Here is a 22,603-nt window from a genome sequence, read left to right as displayed (position 1 = left end):
TCTGAAAACTTTCTACTCTGGGGAGTAAGAGATGATTCAGCTGTTAAGAGTGCATGTTGCTCTTTCAGAGGACCTGGTCAGGTTTCCATGACCCACATGAGCGCTCACAACCATCCATGACTCCAGTTATGGGGGATCTGATGTTCTCTTCTGCTGTCTGCAGCCACTGAGCATTACATACATACATACATACATACATACATACATACATATATACATACATACATACAGGCAAATGCTCAAACACATAAAATAAATACATCTTTGAAAAAGAAAGAAAACATCCAATTTCACATTATCTATTCACCAATTACCACACTCATCATTTTCAAAGTCAGCACCTTTAAGTCACTTTGTTATTTTTACTGTCACAGAGAATGGTGACCTAGATTCCCAGTTACCTCAAAAGTCCTTAGGTGACACACCTGCCCTAAAATATTTCCTCCTAACCATGTTTTCTCTCTCTCTCTTTTTTCCGAGAATGTTTTATTTCAACATATCCATTGCTTACCAAATTTCTAATCCTTCAAGATTCACTTTTTCCCCCACCAAGCCTCTTTGTTTTTCTGTTCAATAAACATTCCATAGGCGATCTTTCCAAAAATTGTGGAATTCTCACCTGTCCCAGGATCCCTGGAATACTGATGCTTAGAATGAATCACTGCTGCTGAGGTTATCTGCCTGAGTTAGTAGAGTGATTTCTACTTCCTTTCCCCCAACACCAATGGCTCCCTTAACAGTACCAACCACACAGTTCTCATTTCAAGCCTTCAAATTGACTAACTCTGCCTCTCTAATGTCTTTCTTTCTATCCTTTTGAGATGCCAAAAAAACAGGATCCTGTACCCTCCTAGAGAGAATACAATGTGTCTGTCTCAAATGGTAGCTCATGTGTACAGACGGTTCAAAAACATTAAGGAAGTTGATGAAAATGGAGACAAAATGTGGCATTACTGGCTAACCTGAAAATTACAAAAAAAAAAAAAAAAATCTACAATTTTCATTTTACCCAAATCAGTTCTACCATCCCATGCCCAGAGGCACTCAAGCAGCAAGCTTATACACACTGCTGTGAATGTAGACCTCATACGGCAGCCGAGGTATATAAATATGCAAATCAGAGATGTATACAGAAACAGCCTTCCAATCGGGAACACCAGCTGTCACAGGCAGCAAAATCACTCTGAGGACTTGGCATTGGTGAATTGGCAAATACCCCCTGGTTATTGCTGTCCCATCAATCATGGGCCATTTGGCAGGGCAGCATTCTTGAACAGGCGTTCTCTTCCTTTTAGCTCAGGGAAAGAACTTTCTCTAAGGCGATGAAATAAGCTGCTATGAAATTTGATCCAAGTATCTGATATAGGGAGTTATTGATCATATCTAGATATAAAAATTCTGTATCTTTCCATTATTTGGAAGAAATTATACCGTCTACAAATAAAACAAAAGCATCAAGCTAATGTTTTGTCTGTCCTCACTAAAGAGCTGTTGGGAAAGATGCGGCTGAGATATGGGTGGCAAGCACTGTGCAGAATGTAGTGGTTTGTTAATTTATTTTGTAAAGATTGTTGAAGACCATCGATCCTTAAGTTATCACCCATGAGTATGAAGCAGAAATGGAATGGGGAGGAGAAGAAAGATAGGGTACTCCAATGTCTACTCCAACTACAGTTTATCAGAATGAATACAAATTTCCCTTCTCCACAGTCAACAAAGGGATGGTTTACAGGCATCAAGGCATTCAGAGAGAAGTAAATATGTCACCGATTTTAAATAGCAGTGTTATCCAGCAGAGAGCAGATCAATGGAAGTTGCATAGGTTTTCAGATGCTTTGGGATATTAAAGAACAGTCCCATTTCCCCCCTCCATAAACCATTCCATCCAGAAGAATGATTTAAAATGAGCCATAAATCATTATCAACTCAGCAACCAATCAGCACTCAGCGAAGTTCTGTCCCTCTCCCCCTCCCTTTTCCTCTTCCTTGGAACAATTTGCAGTGTGTTCATTTTTTTGCTAGCTCCTAGATCTGCCCAGAACAGCTCTTCTCACTGGCTATGTGGTAGAAAATAATGTTTTCTTTCAGATTTAATAGAAAAAACTCTAGCAGAGACCACTCAAATAGTCTTTAGAAAATTTAAAGTACTCAGTGATTATTAGTTTGATGATGCTCATTACAGTCTTGAAAATGAGTTGATAATCCTTACTGCTGTTTCAAAACAGAGTGAACATGTATGGATAATTACAGAGATGTACTCTATGCATACAAAGACAGGAGCTTAAAGAATCACAATAAATTAAGACTAAGCTTTTCTTCAACCATCTCTAAGGCATTTCTGAGGTCCTGCCTGTTTTGTGAGCCTGGATAATGTCTCACAAAGTATCAGTACTCATCTGTTACCAAGTATCTTTCGATTTTACATTTTACTTGTGGACTGTGATACTGTGTGTGTGTGTGTGTGTGTGTGTGTGTGCAGATGTACTTGCCTGTTTCCTGTATGTTCATGTGTGGTTCAAAGATCAGCTCCCACCCCCACTGGAGACAGGGTTTCTCTGAAAAGCCCTGGCTGTCCTGGAACTCACTTTGTAGACCAGGCTGGACTTGAACTCAGATATCTGCTTGCCTCTGCCTCCCAAGTGCTGGGATTTAAAGCATGCACCACCACCCAGCTCTGGTATTTTTTTTTTATTGCTTTCCATCTTATTTTTGAAACATAGTCTATCACTGAACCTGGAACTAATAGCTTTAGTAAGACCAATGGGTGAGCAAGCCCCCAGAATCTGCATGTCTCTGCCCCTCCCACTTCAGTGTTGAGGTTATAGGTGCTAATAACTATATCAGGCTTTTACATGTTTGGGATATTAGGAAACCAAATTCAGGTCCTTATGCTTGGGCAGGACACATTCTACCCATTGAGCCATCTCAGCCCCAGTAACATCTTTAGATTTAACAATTACTGGATGAAGACTCTATGGTAACAGGTAGGGTATTCACCAATCTGATTACTGGAGTAAGCCAGTTCAGGCACCCTCTCCACTATTGATAGTAGTCTAAGCTGAGGTCATCCTTGTGGATTCCTGGGAACTTCCCTAGCACCTGGTTTCTTCCTATCTCCATGATGCCTCCCTCCCTCTATCATGGTATATCTTTCATTTCTCTCCCACTCTGTCCCTGTTCTAGCTCGACCATCCTGTTCCCTTATGTTCTCATGCCCCATACCCTACCCTCCATTGCCACCCCTCACCCCCAATTTACTCATGAAGATCTCATCTATTTCCTCTTCACAGGGCGATTCATGTGTTCCTTTTAGGGTCCTCCTTGTTAGCTAGCTTCTCTGGAGTTGTGGGTTGTTGTCTGGTTATCCTTTGCTTTACATCTAGTGTCCACTTATGAGTGAGTACAAACCATGTTTATCCTTTTGAGTCTGGGTTACCTCACCAAGGATGATATTTTCTAGTTCCATTCATTTGCCTGCAAATTTCATGCTATCATTGTTTTTTACTGCTGAGTAGTACTCCATTGTGTATATGTGCAACATTTTTCTTTATCCATTCTTCGGTTGAGGGGCTTCTAGGTTCTTTCCAGATTCTGGCTATTACAAATAAAGCTGCTATGAACATAGTTGAGCATCCAGGAGTCCAGTTGAAGAGAAAAGAGGGATTCTATGAGCAAGGGGGATCAAGATGATGATGAGGAAACCTACAGAGACAACCAAACCAAACTAGTGGAAACTCATGAAATTTAGACCAGGAGCTGTGGAACCTCCATGGGACTGGACTAGGAAGGACCTCTGCATAAGTGAGACAGTTGTGTAGCTTGATCTGCTTAATGGGCCCCCTGGTAGTAGGATCAGGATCCATCCCTGGTGTATGAGCTGGCTTTTTGGAGCCCACTACCTATATTGGGACACCTTGAACAGCCTTGATGCAGGGGGAGGGGCTTGGACCTGCCTCAAAGGAATGTACCAGGCTCTGTTGACTCCCCATGGGAGGTTTCACCTTGTTGGAGAAGAAAATAGAGAATGGGTTGGGCAGAGAAGGCTGGGGTAGGAGGAGGAAAGAGAGGGAGATCTGTGGTTGGTATGTAAAAATGAATAAAATATTTCTTTATAAAATTAATTATTTTTATTGTTTGAGAATTTCACACATGCATATAATGTGTTTATACAAATCTATTCCTCATTCCTTACATTCATACTTCTTCCCTACCTCTTCCACTAAATTCTTCCTGCAAATTTTATGTGCCTTTTAAAAAAATCCACTAAGTCCACTTAGTGGTGGCTTTTAAGTGCATGGGTAACATCTTGGAGGCTGCATCCCTGAAGAAAATTGATTGTCCCTCGGGCAATAGCGAGTAACATCTTTTTTTTTTTTTTTTTTTTTTTTTTTGGTTTTTCAAGACAGGGTTTCTCTGTGTAGCTTTGTGCCTTTCCTGGAACTCACTTGGTAGCCCAGGCTGGCCTCGAACTCACAGAGATCCGCCTGGCTCTGCCTCCCGAGTGCTGGGATTAAAGGCGTGCACCACCACCGCCCGGCTGCGAGTAACATCTTTTAAGAGAGTGAAACGTACTTGTAGTGTTAGAAAAGAAAGGACTTGGTTTTAGACAATAGGCTTAAGCAAGCCACAGTGGAGATGCTACTTTACACAAAGCATGTCTAAAATTCCAGTGAATCCTGTCTTTATGAATAAATGATATTTCATTATTTGTAAAGACTACAGTTTCTTTACTTACTCATCCATGGGTCACCTAGGCTGATTCTGAGTTCCAGCTGTTGTGAGTAGTGCCGCAGTAGACATGGATGTGAAGGTATGTCTTTGTCATGATGACCTCAATTCTTTTGGACATGTATCCAGAAGGGAAATTGCTGTTTCATATGGCATTTATATTTTCAGTATTTTATAGGACCTCCATACTGTTCTCCATAATGACTGGTCTAATTTACAACACTACCAACAATGTATATGGAAGAGTTTCTTTTTTCTCCACATAGATTTTCATTTATGGAAGCTAAATTAGATTAGCTTGATTGTACATGATTAGTGGAGGTTGGGAAGGGCACAAAGGAAGGAAGTCTGGCCAAAGGGGAGTTGAATTGTATCTCTGCATGCTTCATGCATGTGTTGAAATTTCATTGAACTCATTAGTGTTCACCATTAATGCATGTTAATCAAAATAAAAGCGATTCATATAACTCTTCAATAGGAACCTATGTTATTCCTTGTGTAAAGCCTTCAGTCAATTTTTCATCACAGTTTGAATCCTCACACACTCTGGAAAAAACTAAAAGCAAATGGAAACAAACCCTTAGCATGCAGCTAAGATCTGCCTAGCTTGGCATGCCCCTCTTTCTCTCATCTGTCCTGTACCCATGTGCCTGCTCATTGCCAGGTCCTTTCCACACATTCAAGTTCTGCCAGGCTCTCCTTTTTCGCACTCCATGGCTGGCTAGCTCTATTTTCACACTTTCTGGGGGAGCATTTCTTTATTTGGGATCTGATGTATGCACATATGTGGGAATAAAAGTAGAAATAATACGTTGGGGGTGGGGATCACCAGGAGTCTCATTACTATATCACTATGTGAACATTCAAAAGAATCAAGACAAAGAATCCTGATAATCATAGTTATACTTCACAAATATGTAGAAACTGATAGTACAGAATACAAAGAAGGTACAAGTAGGCTGGGAATGTGATTTACTTGATAGGATGCCTGCCTAGCCCACATAACCACATAAACTGAGCATGGTGCTGATGCTTATAATTCCAGCTCCCAGGAGGTAGAAGGAGGAGGATCAGGGTTCAAGGTCACCTTTAGCTGCATAGAAAGTATGAGGACAGCCTGTGGGATACATGCCATCTTGCTTTAACAAAAAGCATAATCAAAGGATAGCTTTTTTTTTAATCTTGGAAAGAGCTAATGAAGACATAAAGTAGAGAATGTAAAAAAGCATAGTTTACAAAAATATGTTCACTGATTATAAGACAGATAGATGAAATGGACAACTTAGAAATAACCCCATTTTCTGGAGGGTGTCATATCAATATTAGAAATAAGAATATAAGAGAAAAAGAAAGGAGCTGCTTAAAAGCAAAAGTGGCTTTTGACTTGAGCCCAATAAATAATAGAGTTATTGGATTTAGCATGCTTATAAGTTAGTTTAGGCTAGCATTCAGGAAAGCGTGGCCAAGGCTGCCTGGCAATGGAGAGTGATGGTACGGTTAGTGATAACATCATCAACGAGCAAAATGTAGAAAGGAAGAGAAACGTGGCTGCTGAAGATCACACACCTAAGGGAGAACCAGTTGACCTAGTTGGAGAGGTCAAAGCAGCATTTGGATAGGAAATGATTTCAGGAAATAAAGGGGAAAGAAGTTCCAAGGAAAGGGGAACTGTTGTTAACTGAGCTCAAAGATGCCAAAGAGAATGATCTAGACAGGTTCATTAAAACAGGCAGATAGTGAGAAACTGCAAATAAGAAATATATATATATATATGAAATATATATATGAAATATAAGAAATATATATATGAAATATATATATATATATGAAATATAAGAAATATATATATATATGTATATGTATATAAAGTGAAGACTATGAGAAGGACTAAGAAAAGCTGTGTTAGGCAACTGGACATGGTCAAGGGATGAATGAAGAGAGGTAAAGAAACTGAGGAGTCTTAACCTAGGTCTTCTTGACTAGAGTGTTCAGTGATGTGTTATAGGGTCCCATTTCCTGTCAACATTTAATAGTCTTTGGATTAGAAAAGAAAGAGTATTGCAGGAATCCCTCACAGATAGCATATAGGAAGTAAAAGAGAATAACAACAGATAAACTTGACCTTAGGTATCAGTAAGGGAGCCACTGACACAGACTATGGGCTGTAGACAGGCAGATAAAGCCAGCACATGATTAAGGAGGCATCCCTAATGTCCTGATAGAAATTTTGATGTTTAGTAAAATTAGAAATTACATGCAATGATTTCTTATTCTGTAATTTTACTTGAGCCGAGGTTGACAAAATCTTAACGATATTGAACCCGTCTTCATTCCTCAGCCCCAAAGCTTTGCACAGAGTACGTGCATGTGCACACACAGTACTACCTTACTATCTCTCCTTTGAAATGAAGCACGCCTTAATAACTGCAGGCTTTAACTGCTAAATTAATCACTTTAGGACAGACGATTTTACATTTGTTTCCTCCAAGGAAAAAAGTCAAAGGCTGTAAATGATTTGTGAGAGAAGGATGGACCACAGACGAAGAAAAACAAAAGGGTTAGTGAATGAGAAAAGAGCCAGAAAGATAATTTACCTTTGCACTTTTTTTCTGAAAGCTTCTCCTTTCAAAAATCGTGAATTTATCATTTGAACAGTTTCATTTATCTATTTTTGAGTTATAGCACATATATATTAGAAACGGGATCATATGAAGTTTTACTTAATAAAGACAGTACTACAAAAGACATTATATAAACATCACCTTAGAATTTATTCTATCTTTTCTTATTATGGATATATGAGTGTATAAGATATGAGTACTTTCCTATCTGACTTTGCAAAATTGAGTTTACTAAGGTACTTTCAAAGAAACTACCACTTTCCATATATGGAAAAATATTTCAATCATTTAATAACTTTTATCCCAAAATCGTGATTACTAGTGGCTGTTGAGCTGTGTAGCTCAGAGCTTTTATTTGTAAGAAAAAGAAAACCTCATTGGTCATGTGATGTTTGTGTGGGCAAGAAGTCATCTCAGCTCACATCACTGGGAAGGCCATGTAATAGAACTATGACCACACATCACAGAAGGGTATGGGTGCTACTGAATTTGAAGTTGAGATGCCATAGCTCTCACCACACCAAGCTGGCCCTGGCTCCAGGCCACAGCAAAGCCTCTGTGATGAGGTCATTTCCATAGGAACCTACCAGTGTGGGTACCATGGCTTATTTCAGTTCATCCTTTTTAGTGGGAGTTTTGCCTGTCAATCATATCAATTAATGATTCTGAAATCTTAGGAGCTGGGTCTCAAACCTGTCCAAGTTTTGAGGAAAGCTATTTTATTTCATATTTTACATTGCGTGAGAATTTCTGTATTCCAATAATATTAACCAAGGGTGTCATTTCCAAATATAAGGAAGGGGTCTGGATGATAGGTAGACTTTATAATGTCCATACTAACAGTATTTCCTGCAGAATAACACCAGTGACATTCTTCAGTTTGCTATTTTGAATATTTAGAGCACTTTCCACAATTTTCTTTAAGCAATTTTGATGAGCATATCGGTGATGACCACTTCGTACATAAATCCTGATTTGTATGTCATATGGTTTTCTTTTACACATTTGTAGAAGAGGAGTTACTGGCTTAAGTGGTAGAAATGCAGTTTAAAACTTTGATAGATGTGTCTTCACTACCCTAGGAAAGTTTCCACTAATTTACGCTCTCACCAGGGAGATATAAATGTGTCCCTTTCCCCACTGTTTTGCCATTTCTGCCTATGCTCATTTTGTTAACTCCTTCTTAGTGTCAGCAGCTTAGAAAGCATGCATTGCTGTTTTACTTTGCATGCTTTTGATTATTAGTGGACTTGAATGGCTTTCAGTTTGGTGATTTCCATGTGTTCTTTTAGAAATTGAAAGTGTAAGCCCTCCACACTTAGCTCTCTACATTTTTGAGAAGGAACAAAATTAGTAAGTTGAATGATAACACATGTATTTTGTTATATATTTATATTGTCTCATTTTCTCCTTTGTTAATGCAATAAATTTTACATGTATGTTTATTTATAGTGGACTAGTTTGAAAAACTGCTCTATTGAACTATGCTTTATATTAGTACAAATTTTTATTTTATTTAGCCATATTAAAATTCTTACCTTAACTAATATTTTTTTGAATTTTGCAATAATTTGATTTTATGGAAAAGATACAAGACCAATGCAAAGAACTCCCACAAACCGTAACTCCAAATTTTATCAATTTCCTGCTCTTTTTTTCTTTTCTTAACCAAATGTCTATTACATCTCACATATATGTCACATCTCTACTGTTGTGGGGTAATCTTTCTATACACTGTGAAGATGTGTCTCTACCAAGGCACCTTTTGATTGGTTTAAAAAGCTGAATGGCCAATAGCTAGGCAGGAGAGGATAGGAAGGACTTCTGGAGAGAGATAAGATCTCTGGGAGGAATCTGAGACATGGGCTTCACCAGTGAGTCCCCCAAGCAAGTGAGACATACAGTATGGAGAAGAGGTAATGGGCCATGTGGCTGAATATAGATTAATATAAATGGGTTAATTTAAGTTTTAAGAGCTTGTTGGGAACAAGCTAAGGCCAAGCTTTCATAATTAATAAGACGTTTGGGGGTAGTTATTTGGGAGCTGGTGGTCCAAAGAAAGTTCTTCATTCTTGCTATAGAATATGATTCACTGTGTTTAATATTTTCTGCTTAGACTTGCACTCTGGAAGCATCATCACAAAGTAAGGCTGTTTTGTACTCATTGCCTTCTGTCTTTTGGCATGTGACACCAATTTGTATCATTTCTGGTACTGTTAACTTTGATTACTTGATTAATATATCAACTGGTTTTCAATTTTATTCTTTTATTCTTCTGTGGGTAACATTTTGTGGGTAGCTATTTTGAGATTGTGTACAATTTTGATTCTTCAACATTCTCCCTCCAGTTTTAGAATCCTTGATATTTTTATGCCTGAATTAATTATTTCTGTGAGGATTTCCAAATGACATTTATCACATCCCAACATTACTTCTACATTTATTATTAGTCAGCATTGCAAAAGGGTAATTTATAATCTTTAGTTATTAACTATCATCAGTATTGTAATATCTGAAATCATTTACTTTGCTATCAAATCATTCTAGACTTGGCTGACGGAAGCCCCATTAAAGCTGCCTCCTGGATATGTTTGCATGCATTGGTATTCTTTTAGTACTTTCTTACTTTCTTGTTCACCAGATGTTCCAGGCTCATGTTGATGCTTCCCTGCCCCATCCTCGTCTTTTCCTTTTAGCAACCCATGTTCCTTGTGGTAGATAATGATACTTTCAACACAACATCTGGATGCTAGGTACTAGGTAATGGTCATTGGTACTGGGGTGTTAATACTCTATGGCCTCCCCTTCATCTCTGTCTCTAACTCTTTATATCTATCTCAAAGTCATGAATACATACAAACTACTCTAGTTTCATTCAGGGACCACTGTCTTCATTTCACTATTCTCAGTGTTACATCTTTCTTTTCCCATAAGGGGAAACTGGGTGTCACTGTAATTATTTGTTGATTTTCCCACTTATTTTTTCATGAGTTTCTGTCTAAACGACATTGAACTTACCACAAAGATAGTTTATTACAGGGATGCTGAGCTCTTCACTGATGTTTCCCCTCTTGGGACCCTGATCACATGGGCTCTAGCCCAGTCTGAGCTGCTTTCTGACTACATAGATTTTTTACTAAAAAGAAAGAAAGGAAAGAGCCTTGTTGAGTTTTGCATTTGCTTGTTATTTAAGCAAACCTAGGACAAGAACAATTTTAAAGACCCCTTCTATCATTCAAAAGATCATTAAAAGGAAATACTACTCTTTAGATACAAAGTGGTTCAATGAAATCACCTATATTTACTGAGCTCATATGCACATAAATATTTTTAGTCTTTGTATATGAATATGTGAATTCAAAATGTTGTCTTCAATGTTTCTTAAGAGTACATGTTTTATTTTTATTTTTCAAGGAAACTTCTTCATGTGAATTTTAAGATTCCCTGCACAGACAGCTCTTTTGCTACTATCGTTGTAACTTATTTCGTCTTATTTTCAAGAAGGGCAAATATAGTTTGGATTAGTATGCAGATGTAAAATGTTTATTTAGCTTAATGAGAAATAGGGGAGCTTCAAATAAATGCAGGAGGCTTGAAAATACTAAGTAAATGTAAGCAGATTGGATTGGCCTGGAAAGAAAAAATCTTAAAGTCTTTTCTATAAGGGAAATACTGAATGAAAACTACATGAAATAATAGTCCCAACAACTTTCTTCTTCTTCTTCTTCTTCTTCTTCTTCTTCTTCTTCTTCTTCTTCTTCTTCTTCTTCTTCTTCTTCTTCTTCTTCTTCTTCTTCACTTTTCTCCTTTACACTAGCTTTCTGGTTGTTGACTTGGATAGTGACTTACTAACACAATTATGAGCCTGTTGTCTTAGGTGGTGGTGGCGGTGGCGGCGACGGCGGCAGCGGCAGCACACATCTTTAATCTCAGCACTTAGGAGGCAGAGGCAAGCAGAAATAGATGAGTTCAAGTCCAGCCTGGTCTACAGAGCAAACTCCAAGACAGCCAGGGTTACACAGGGAAATCCTGTCTAGAAAAACCACACACACACACACACACACACACACACACACACACACACACACTCACACAGATAAACTAAAAAGTCAGAAAATTGGTCAACTTTAGCATACAGAATACAAATAATTATCATTAAGAATCCTAATAATCAATACCATTAATTATAAAAGCAAATCAAACCAATCAAGATTTTGAAGTCTTGTTTTATTAAAATTCTTAAAAAATCAAAGAGCTATGGGCTAAATTCAATTACGTGCATGTGTGCAACTTTGTATAAAGTTGAATAAGCCATGATATTCTGAAAAGATTATCAATGCAGCATAATGTTTACTAAGGAAAGGAAGAAGAATGGGAAACAGGGAGGAAGAAAGATGTAACAAAAGACAGAAGAAAGAGACTGAGAGAAAACTGCGGTACTTCCTCAAAGCTCTGTAATGGGTTTTGGTCAGCAGCAGGGATGTTTAAAAGAGCCAACTGTAAGACAGGCTTCTTAAAATTCAAATCCTAGAAATGAGTCTCAGACTATTGTTCATAAGAAAAGCAATACATTTCGAGTTTCTTTTCTAAGTCCATACGAGTACTCTAGAATTTATAAGTAAAGGAAATGTGGCTTTTTATCAGCAGGGGTAGAAAATCAAACATTTTGGTCTTACAATGTGTTTCATTCTTAATATTTTTCCACAATAATATTACTTTAATTGAGGCAATTATGCAATAAACTTCCTGCCAACAATGTATACATTCCCACCTGCCATGGGTGTGATTCAAATCATAGTGGCAAGAAAAATTTCAAATTCTAATTTATATTACAGTGAGATTTATTGATCTATTTAAACACTTCAACACTCAAAACTGTTTTATTAAGAATATCCAATTTTAGTATTTTCAGATTAGACTGATTATTTGTAAAACAGAATAGCATAAAAGGGGTCAAAGATTGAACATGGAAATAGCCACTCTGGCATTTATATCAATCTAAAAATCATGCAGTGCTAATACATAAATTGAAAATCAAACGGTAGTTATAATGTATGGTAAATTGGTATTTAAAAATAACATTTACATTTAAAAATATTATTGTCATTATTCCTTTATATTCAAAGACACATGAGATTTCTAAACAAATACACTATTTTTGAGGCTATTGTTCACATAGTTAAAACAACTCAAATCATCAATGTACTCAGGTTTACTTTTAGCTTTTCCTATTACAATCCTTAAGTACTTAGTCTGCAAACTCTTAGACATAACTTGATGTGTCACACAGGAAAACGAACTGGCAGGCGGCAGTAAATCTCTGCCATTGCTTAGATTCACAGAAAGTAGTTCTTGGTTTGTGTGCATCTGAATGGCCAGCAATGACAATGAACTTGGAGGTATTGACCCACCCCAGAGATTGATTCCATTGTTCTGGATGTGGCTCTGAGGTAAGAGCACTTTGACAAGTGTAATAAACTGGAGGGTTGAGTTTACTGCAAATAGTGCAATAGTCATAACTAGAGATGAATAATGTAGCCTCAGTGCCTGTACTTCCAATGGCAGTATGTTCACAAGACCAAGAAACTATAGAAGAGTTACCTTCAGAGAAAAAATGTACATTAGTAGCAGAAAGAATTTTTATTAATATTTACCTCCTTATTTTATTGATATTAAAAATCGTGTGTTCTTAATCTTTGATCCTGGACTCTATAAAGTATCAGGCACAGAAAACAAATATTAAGCTTTACATAGGGGCCTCTGAATTTATTAAGCAAAATGCATGTTGAAATTTGGGTAGCCTTGGCTCCCTCAGAGAGAATATATTAGCAAATAATCACAAGTGACCTCAAAGGTCAGTGCTGACTTATGCCTTTGCTGAGGCAAGACATTATCCTATATACTATATGAGGAAGCTCTGTGTAGCTGCCATTTAGACAAAGATCGTTTACTGAATCACATATAATATCTTTTCAACACAGGATATTTTATATGGAATGATCTTCATAAACTAATAAACTTCTTTGCTGTGAGAAACAGACAACAAATTAAGAGAGAAGTGCTGAAGATATTGAAAAACAACTAGTATGCCAGGAATGTGTGAAAATCAAATAAAGAAATAGATAGATAGATAGATAGATAGATAGATAGATAGATAAATACAGAGATACAGAGATAGATAAGAGATACAGAGATACAGATGCAGAGAGAGATAGAAATGGATAAATGGCTTCTGTAAAAATAATATATAGGAGAAAATAAAGTTGAAAATTTTGAAGAATAGATCAGTGTATCACAATTGTTTTGAAAAGACAATTTTGTTTGGAAAGACAGACTCTCTCTAGGGTGCTGTATGTAGGCAGCCTTCAAGATCCTAGAAGGCTATGGCATTTAAGTAACTCAGCACTGATTTGTCCGTCTCGTGTTCAAGATGACTCTTTGGAATATTTGCAGACACAGCCATCTGAAATTTAGTTGAATCCATGAAGCATTATTTATTTCTTCCACATATTCTTATATTATATAATTTGGGGGGGGCACTTGCTCTTTATGTTGCTGGATTACACTGGGAGCCTAGGCACCACATGGTAATTTCTAAATACATTTTTCTAGACATTGACCTGGATCTGCCCAACCAGAAATGCTGGGGAGTTTTTAACCAATTTAAACTTTAATAAATCATCTAAGTATTAAAGGTGCAAACTGAATTTACTCAGTTATCTCCATATTATATTATTATATTATCTCTATATCTCTATACATAGGAAAGAATGTAAAGAATGCTTAGGATCTTCCAGAAACCCCCCTCTATGATTCAGACTCAGGAAAGAAACAATTCCTCCTCCTCTTGTGTTTTAGTGCAGGCTTTTTTTTTTTCTCTCCTCTTTCAAGGCAATGTGGTTAAGATGGAAATATGATAATACTTGGAACAAACATAAATGTGCTTCATACCCTATTATAAGGTAATGAAAAGCCTTGGGCAGGTTTGTTGTTGACACTGGATTTAAGCTGTTGTTCATAATAAAGTTATTCATGTCTACTTACTAGTAATATTCAAATTACATGAGACAGTGAATAAACAGCACTTGGCCATTAACAGGCTCTTTTCTGTTTTCTTAATACTAATTCAAACTTAATTTCATTTGCACTGAGTTCTGGTTCTAAAAATGTGTCTTTGTGATTTTAATTTGAGAGAACACAGACAAACAGGTTTGTGTGTGTGTGTGTGTGTGTGTGTGTGTGTGTGTGTGTGTGTGTGTGTGTGAACTTTGAAGATTTGGTGGAAAGAACTCAGGCCTGAACATAAATCTTTAAAATAGTTATTCTTAAAGTCATGACAAAAATATTTTAACCCTATGGGAATGTTCACAAATCTGATTCCATTCAGTATTTGCTTGTCACTCAGAAACTTCACAGCCTCTCTGGTGACCTTGAGCATGTAACTTGCACTGAATGATTCTGTTTCTTCGTTTTGAAATCAGGCCTTCTAATGTTCAGATTGTCAAGCGTATTTTGTTGAGAACTGTACACAATACCTATTTTGGTCTCTAGAAACTTTCTAATGATAATAAAGGTAAGAAAGTTACTCAAATTGTATAGTAATGTCACAATCAAGCACTTTTTTGAAGAATGATCAGTTATACAGAAATACATAGGTAAAACCATGATTGGTGATTAGGCAAGATCTGTTCTAAAGATTCTTTAGTATTAATAGACTAGTTTATTCTTCCCTATGCCACTGAATCAAGTAGAAATTCTGTATTTTTAGAAAGGTGTGTCTGTCTGTCTGTCTGTAAGGGCTTATTTGTACTTTATAGGAGTTAGCAAAGTGACAAATTGACACAGTCATATATCTCTAGATATATTTACACATTAAATGAATTTCCTGAGTTCCCAATCCTTGTATGTCTTGTTCTTTGGCTCAAGTACTCTCCACTAATCTGCAAGGAAACATGCTCCTATTTGGAATTTTGTTAACCATAGAAATGTCTTTTCCAAGGAATAAAATGAAGCTGTCAGCCATTGCAGATGGGCCACCATAGAAGTCACATGATTGAAACACCCTTGTACCATGTGGACTCTGATATGTTTTGTCTCCGTTTTAGTTTATTATTAGGAAGATCTGGGAAAGCAATGTTTTAAATGTTGCAATAACCAGTTACCTGACACATTAATGGTAGCTACAGTCTAACTTTGCCATACCACTGACTGCATTTGGAATACTGACAGAAACCGTAAGACCATGCTTAAGTTGCAAAAAAGTATAAATAAAAAATACAGAAATACAGCCCCAACATTTGTCAGTGCTTAGATCTTTCCTGATAGATGGATGGAAACTGCTAGAGATTTGATTTTTCTTGCAATGAAATTGTGTAAGTAATCAGCTTTGTTTTCAAGGGGAAGGGGACCTAAGGAAGCCACCCTGTATGGGCACATGTATATGTTACTTAAGATTTTCAATCCTGGAAAACCATGACTCAGATGTGCCTCAGGGAAACTCCAGTAGAAACAAATTTTCTCCTACAACATCATAGAACCCGATCATTAGTCCGGCTTACAGTAACTTATTAAATAAAGATACAAGCCACAGAGAAAGGTAACTAGGTGAGAAGGGACCAAGGTTCCTAGAAATTTTTATTTTTCTAAAAATCCTTAGCACATAAACAAATAATAATGATCATTAGGGAAAAGATAGATTTTAAAAAAAAAGCTTTCTTAAATTCTGCAAAGTATTTAAAAAATAAAAGAACTATTTAAGAATTTAAACATTGTGTACACTTGTGCTAAGAGAGCTGTGGCTTTTGCTGGATGTTTTCCTAATCAAAGCTATGGGAAAAACAAACAAACAAACAAACAAACAAACAAACAAAAAGACCACCAGCAATTGGCACATGGATCTTCTCAGTTCTTTCTTTTCAAATTAACCATCTAGTAGAAAAATATATACTATAGTACAATTTTTTTTTTCCAGAAAGAACTGTGCAGATGTCTTGCTCATTACAGCTACTCTCCATGGCTCACTCTCTTATTCCACTCTTACCTTGCACGATCAAGTAAACTTGGGAGGTCTTGGGCTCATGCTGTGTCTGAACTGAGCATGTGTAGGATCCCTCATCGTAGACATCCACCTTCTGGATTCGGAGGCTGTATTCCAGAGAATGGCGTTTCTCCAGCTCAACCCGAGGATCCAGGGACCACTTGTCATGTCCAGCGAAGATGATGCCAGAGCGGTTCAACCAGGCCACTTTCGAGTTCTTGTCTTCGACCACACATCTACCAGAGCAGAATAATCCTGTTAGTGCCTCACCATTTCTGTTTGTTTTCATACTCTGCATGATGGGACTCAACAAGACCAATCAAGACAAGTAATTACAGGCATAATGAATCATCCTCATGATATTTCTGAAAGTGCTAAGTACTTTCACCATTTCCTTTAAGATCCAATCACCACCCATTGTGTGAATGTTATTGTATTATATTTGATTTAGCAATAAACAACTGGAATGTGAGTTACACAGCCCAGTAAAGTTAAATGATGATTGACTTCCCATTAGCTTATCTTCTTCATATTTAGGAAAAGGTCATTTACACAGAACTCCATCTGCTTAAGTATTTTGAGAATCATGCAATTCATACTGTGGCACTTTTGCTGTATTTCAGATTGTGTTTATTCTTTCATAAGCATGACTTTCAGTCCTATGAGTTATGCTTCATATTTAGAAGAATTAGGCTATATTTCAGAATTCACTTGTGACCCTGAAGCACTTGGAATGCCCATTACCTAGGAAAAGAAATGTGTGTGTGTGTGTGTGTGTGTGTGTGTGTGTGTGTGTGTGTGTGAGTGTTCACGTGTGAGCAGATGTTGTATCAAGAAAGTCAAAGAAAAATATCATTTGGTTTAGGTTCCATTCTACATGCTGAGAGTAACAGGCTCCTTGATGGAGACATAGTTTGCTATCAGCACTTTTGGTCATATTAAACAATGTTTCATAGGAGATGAAGGAAACAGATTTAAACTCATATTCCAAAGAAGATAAATGATAAGTGCTAGTATGAGTGGCAAGATGTGTGTGCATGTGTGCGTGCATGTGCGTGCGTGTGTGTGTGTGTGTGTGTGTGTGTGTGTGTGTGTGAAAGAGAGGGGGTGAATTATTTTCCTTGAATTTTATGTTTAAATAGTTGAGCTAGGAAAGAAAACAAAAGAAAAGAAAAAAAAAAGCACTTTCTCTATATATCCCTATGGCAAGATGTATATCTGCCCTACAGGAAGAGGAACCCAAGTTCTTGTTCACAGCTGTAGAGCCAGCTGCTCAACACTCTAGGGCACAAAAGAAGGACAGACATTACCAGTACCTTGAAAAGAGAACAATTAAAACAACACATTCCCCTGTATTTTCTAAGTCAAATCAAATGCAAGTCTCCCCTAGGCTGGAAACATAGGCTGCTCACACCTGTGCATAGGGAGGAAGCATGAGGACCCCATGGGCTGTCCAAACCTGGCTCTAGAGGCCAAACCACATCTCTCATAACAAGAAGAAAAGTTCTGTCTTTAATATACCCTAGCTACAGTGCAAAGTCTTTCCTGTCCTATTACATTTAGGTAAATGGTATGTTTTTTTAAGAGTGAAAACTTGGGTACTTCCCCGACCCCCTTGCCAAGAAAACAGTCCCCTGTGACACCAGTGAAAACCGGAGACATAAGCACACCCTCAGTATGGTGGTTTCTCAGAAAATTGGGAATCAATCTTCCTCAAGACCCAGCTATACCACTCTTGGGCATATACCCAAGGAATGCTCAATCATACCACAAGGACACATGCTCAACTATGTTCATAGCAGCATTATTTGTAATAGCAAGAACCTGGAAACAACCTAGATGCCCCTCAATTGAAGAATGGAAAAGAAAATGTGGTACATATACAAAATGGAGTACTACTCAGCAGAGAAAAACAATGACAACATGAAGTTTGCAGGCAAATGGATGAACTAGAAAATATCATCCTGAGTGAGGTAACCCAAACCCAGAAGGACAAACATGGTATGTACTCACTCATAAGTGGATACTAGATGTAAAGCAAAGGATAACCAAACTGCAACCCACAGCTCCAGGGAGGCTAGCTAGTAAGGAGGATCCTAGGAAGGACACATGGATCACCCAGCGATGGTGAAATGGATGAGATCTACATGAGCAAACTGGGGGTGAGGGGGGATAATGGAGAGCAAGGGACGGGGGATGAGAGCTTAGGGGAATGGGAACAGAGTGGGAGAGCACGGAAAGAAATATGATAAATGAAGACACCATGGGGATAGGGAGAAACAGAGTGCTGGCAGGGGGTTCCCAGGAATTCACAGGGATGACTCCATTATAGACTACTGACAATGGTCCAGAGGGTGCCTGAGCTGGCATACACTGATGATTTGATGGCTGAATACCCTGACTGTCATCATGGAGCCCTCATCCAGTGACTGATGGAGACAGATGCAGAGATCCACGGCAGGTGCGAGGGGGAGCTCCAGGAGTCCAGTCGATGGGGGAGAGGATAGATTCTGTGAGCAAGGAATATCAAGACCATGACTGGAAAAAGTACAGAGACAACTAGCCAAACTAGTGGAAGCGCATGAGCTGCTGACCAATAGCTGAAGAGCCCCCATCATGGTACTGAACTGAGCCCTCTGGATAGGTGAGACAGCTGTTTGTCTTGAACTATATAGGGGTTCCCCAGGCAGTGGGATCAGAACCTGTCCCTAGTGCATGAACTGGCTTTTTGGAACCTCGTGCCTATGGTAGGACACTTTGCGTAGCCTTGTTGCAGGAAGGAGGGGCTTGGACCTGCCTGAACTGAATGTACCAGGCTCTGCTGACTCCCCATGGGAGACCTTGTCTTGGAGAAGGTGGTAAGGGGAGGTGGATTGGGGGAGGGGGAGAAGGCTGGGGGGTTGGAGGAGGGAGGACAGGGGAATCTGTGATTGGTATATAAAATGAATAGAACATATCTTAATAAAAATATTTATAAAAAAATAAAGTCCAATGTAATGAAATAAAGATCTAAAAAAAAAAAAGTGAAAATGTGGCACCATGGATGCTAGGATGCACAGCTCATATATTTCTTCTTTCCTTGTTTGTTTCCACAAACATAGATCATTTTAGGTACTAAGTGTTATTTCGATCTACCAAGATGTATTTCTCTGTCACACAGATATTGTTGGGAATAATTACACATGTTTGGTAATTTTGGGCTATTCTACAATGAGCATGACTGTTATTTCATGGACATGACTGCTGCTCCATTCCAGACTTTGCCTTTTCTATTTCTTTGGCATCAATTCTCTGCTCAGAATAGCATCAAAAGCACTTTTCAAATTAGGGTGATTGAGAATTAAATGATAGTGTGTTGTCTGCACCATTAAGGAATTATAGTATGTAGACATTGATTTTTGCATTCTTATCTATTTGCAAGGATGAAAATGAACCTGTGTAAATGTATTTTAAATCCCCAAGCATGTGTCCCTTGTATTTTTGTCATATGTATAACTCAAAATAACAATAACCAGACTTACTATATCATAGAGAAGTACTCTAATTGTCCTTTAGTCCCCAGAATGACCATGATATATTTATCATATTGCAAAGATAAATAGAATGTGGTGAGCCTAGCCGAAATGGATACATCTCTGTACCTAAGCCAGGCAGTGGTGGCACACGCCTTTAATCCCAGCACTCAGGAGGCAGAGGCAGGCGGATCTCTGTGAGTTTGAGGACAGCCTGGTCTACAAAGTGAGTTCCAGGATAGGATCCAAAGCTACCCAGAGAAGCCCTGTCTCAAAAAAAAAAAAATCTGCACCTAAGGATGCTTGAAGAGAGGGCAGAAGGAGTTAAGAACCAAAAGGACCAGGAAGTCTATGAGTTTGTGTCTCCTAGCAATAACAAGGAAAGCACCCCCATAATACTTCAACAGTATGACAACCTAACCATAATACTGACTGCAACAATTCAGCTTCCTAAGCAGAATCTGAACAATGACAATATCAATAGACGTGCTAACAAAGAAGTGGGGAATCCCACCGGGTCCTACACTGAAACAGAGAACTGCAAACAGCTAATGATGGCTGAAATAAGGCAAATTAGCTTCTTCCAGGGAAGAACCTCCAACTGGTTATCCAGTACAAATGTCTCATGCTAAATTGATATAAACCAGGCCCTACTAAAAGGACTTAGCAAGCTGTATTCATATATTCACGAATTTGTATATATGGAATAATAATAATAATAATAAAGAAAAGAAAGTGTCAATTTGAAATGGAATTGGAGGTTTATGAAGAGTTGGAAGGAAGGGATGTGGGAAGGGTTGGAGGGAAGAAATGGAAGGAGGAGGTGGTACAATAATATCTCAGTTTCAAAATTTTTAATAAATAAATAAAAAGCAAATAGACCTGAATTCTGTTCATTTTACATGTATGTATATTGTTTATCAATTTAATAAATACAATTTTTGGATTACTCATCTGGTCATTTTACACAGAAATTCTCGAATACAATAGGCATTTTGGAAATGCTTTCCATGTCAACTAGCATGTTCACAAAGGCAAACAAAGGTCACGTGGCTGCTATGTTCCAACCCCACATCCCAAGCCCTACCAGATCCACAAATAAATTGGGCCAATTTTCTTATCAGCATAGGTGTAGAAATGCTATGTCAGGGCTTTAGGATCTTTTGGCATTTTAGCAATTTTTCTCCATGGAAAAGTTAAAAATCACACACATCATTATTCCAAATTATCTTCGGAAAGTATTCCGATCTATCTTACCTAAAGAAGCAGTTGATTATTTCAGCAGAACTGCCAGACTCACAAAAATGCACTGACTGCAACAATGCGTTACGTGGAGCTTTGTCCTGACAATCTACATAACATCTTCCTTTTAGTTTGGGTTTCATCCTTCTTTACTTTTCAAATTTATCTCTTACTTGCAAACAAGTGAAAGTGTTAAAATCCTGTCACATATTTAACTGGTTCACCAGATTATTTGGACAACAAACACAAGGGAACAAAACAGTTTTCTATAAGTGTGTGTGTGTGTGTGTGTGTGTGTGTGTGTGTGTGTGTGTGTGTGTATACGTATACTTGCTGAATCTTTAGAGTTTCATTTTATGTAGTCAAAAGATCCCAAGTAAATGAATTCTTTATAGACCAGAAAACAACCCCTCCACAATGGAATGACAATTTTCTAACAAAAAAAAAAAAAAAAAAAAAAAACTGAGCAAATGTTCTTCTAGAACTAACTTATTTTTTAATTTTAAAAATCTTGATATGAGGTGATAACTAATTTAAATTATAAACTGTACACATAAGAAAAAGATGCTAAAAGCCCAAGTATTAATCTTAATTTGCATAACTCTATGTCTATTAAAGGAACCAGTCACTGAATAATCACATATCACCTGGCTATGCAGAATTGAGAATGTTGGTACAAACGCAAATCCATCATTCACTGACTTGACAACAAGTATCATGGGTTTGCATGGAGGAACGAGTTGGCTTAACTATGATTAGCCAGGGATGCTGAGTGATTAAGACTCTGGAGCTGTACCATCACATTGTGATTACAATAAATTAGTGCCATTTAAATGCTCTTTGCATACAGGAAATGTTGTAGTTCAGAGAATACACATAATGACTTTATCTCCCAAATCAGCCCAGATTAAAACAGAAAGTGTGGAAACTATTTTAAAAATCTGTTCCTTCATGTATTTCTCAATCTAATGGGATGTTTTTTTTAATCAATGAGCTTGTGATATTGCAAATACTTCTGGGGTTGAGAAAGACTGTATGAAAAAAGAGAGAGAGAGAGAGAGAAAAGAACAACCAGGTCAGGGATAGATGAGGGTTGAGGGTTTGAGATTGTCCTTACACTTAGATGGGATTTGTGACTGGAAGCTGAGGCCATAGGATGTTTCTTCTCTAGGAAAGCTTTTCAAATCAGTATCTAGTTCTTTTCCTTTGGTCCTACTTACAACATCCTCATACTCAACATTGGACTCCAGTTATTTAAACTCATATGTTTACTAAAGACAGTGACCTTATAGTTCTCTGAAGAATCTTAGTGATTTAACGTTGTAAACACCATCTACTCAGTAGACACTTTCAGAATTGTCAAATAAATGCTCTGAATTTAACTGACTATTAGGCCAACAATCAAATCTTTATTGGTTATATCATTTGGTTATATAATTTTTGAAGAATTAAAAATTTCAAGG

At 37.6% G+C, this 22,603-nt stretch overlaps 1 protein-coding gene across 4 annotated transcripts in view; it reads right to left on the bottom strand.

Moving 5' to 3' along the window:
• Lsamp (limbic system associated membrane protein) overlaps positions 1-22,603 on the bottom strand; it is a 2,127,334-nt gene that overhangs the window by 278,896 nt on the left and 1,825,835 nt on the right. For all 4 annotated transcript variants that reach the window (XM_015994637.3, XM_015994639.3, XM_015994638.3 and 1 more), the window contains one exon: positions 16,390-16,622. In XM_015994637.3, the coding sequence (XP_015850123.1) occupies positions 16,390-16,622 (233 nt within the window). The remainder of the gene's footprint in view (positions 1-16,389; positions 16,623-22,603) is intronic.

The sequence above is a fragment of the Peromyscus maniculatus genome, chromosome 12, assembly GCF_049852395.1.
Source record: "Peromyscus maniculatus bairdii isolate BWxNUB_F1_BW_parent chromosome 12, HU_Pman_BW_mat_3.1, whole genome shotgun sequence".
In the NCBI taxonomy this organism is placed as follows: Eukaryota; Metazoa; Chordata; class Mammalia; order Rodentia; family Cricetidae; genus Peromyscus; species Peromyscus maniculatus.
Note: the sequence above shows the minus strand (reverse complement) of the source record. Positions and strands in the feature narration are given on the sequence as shown.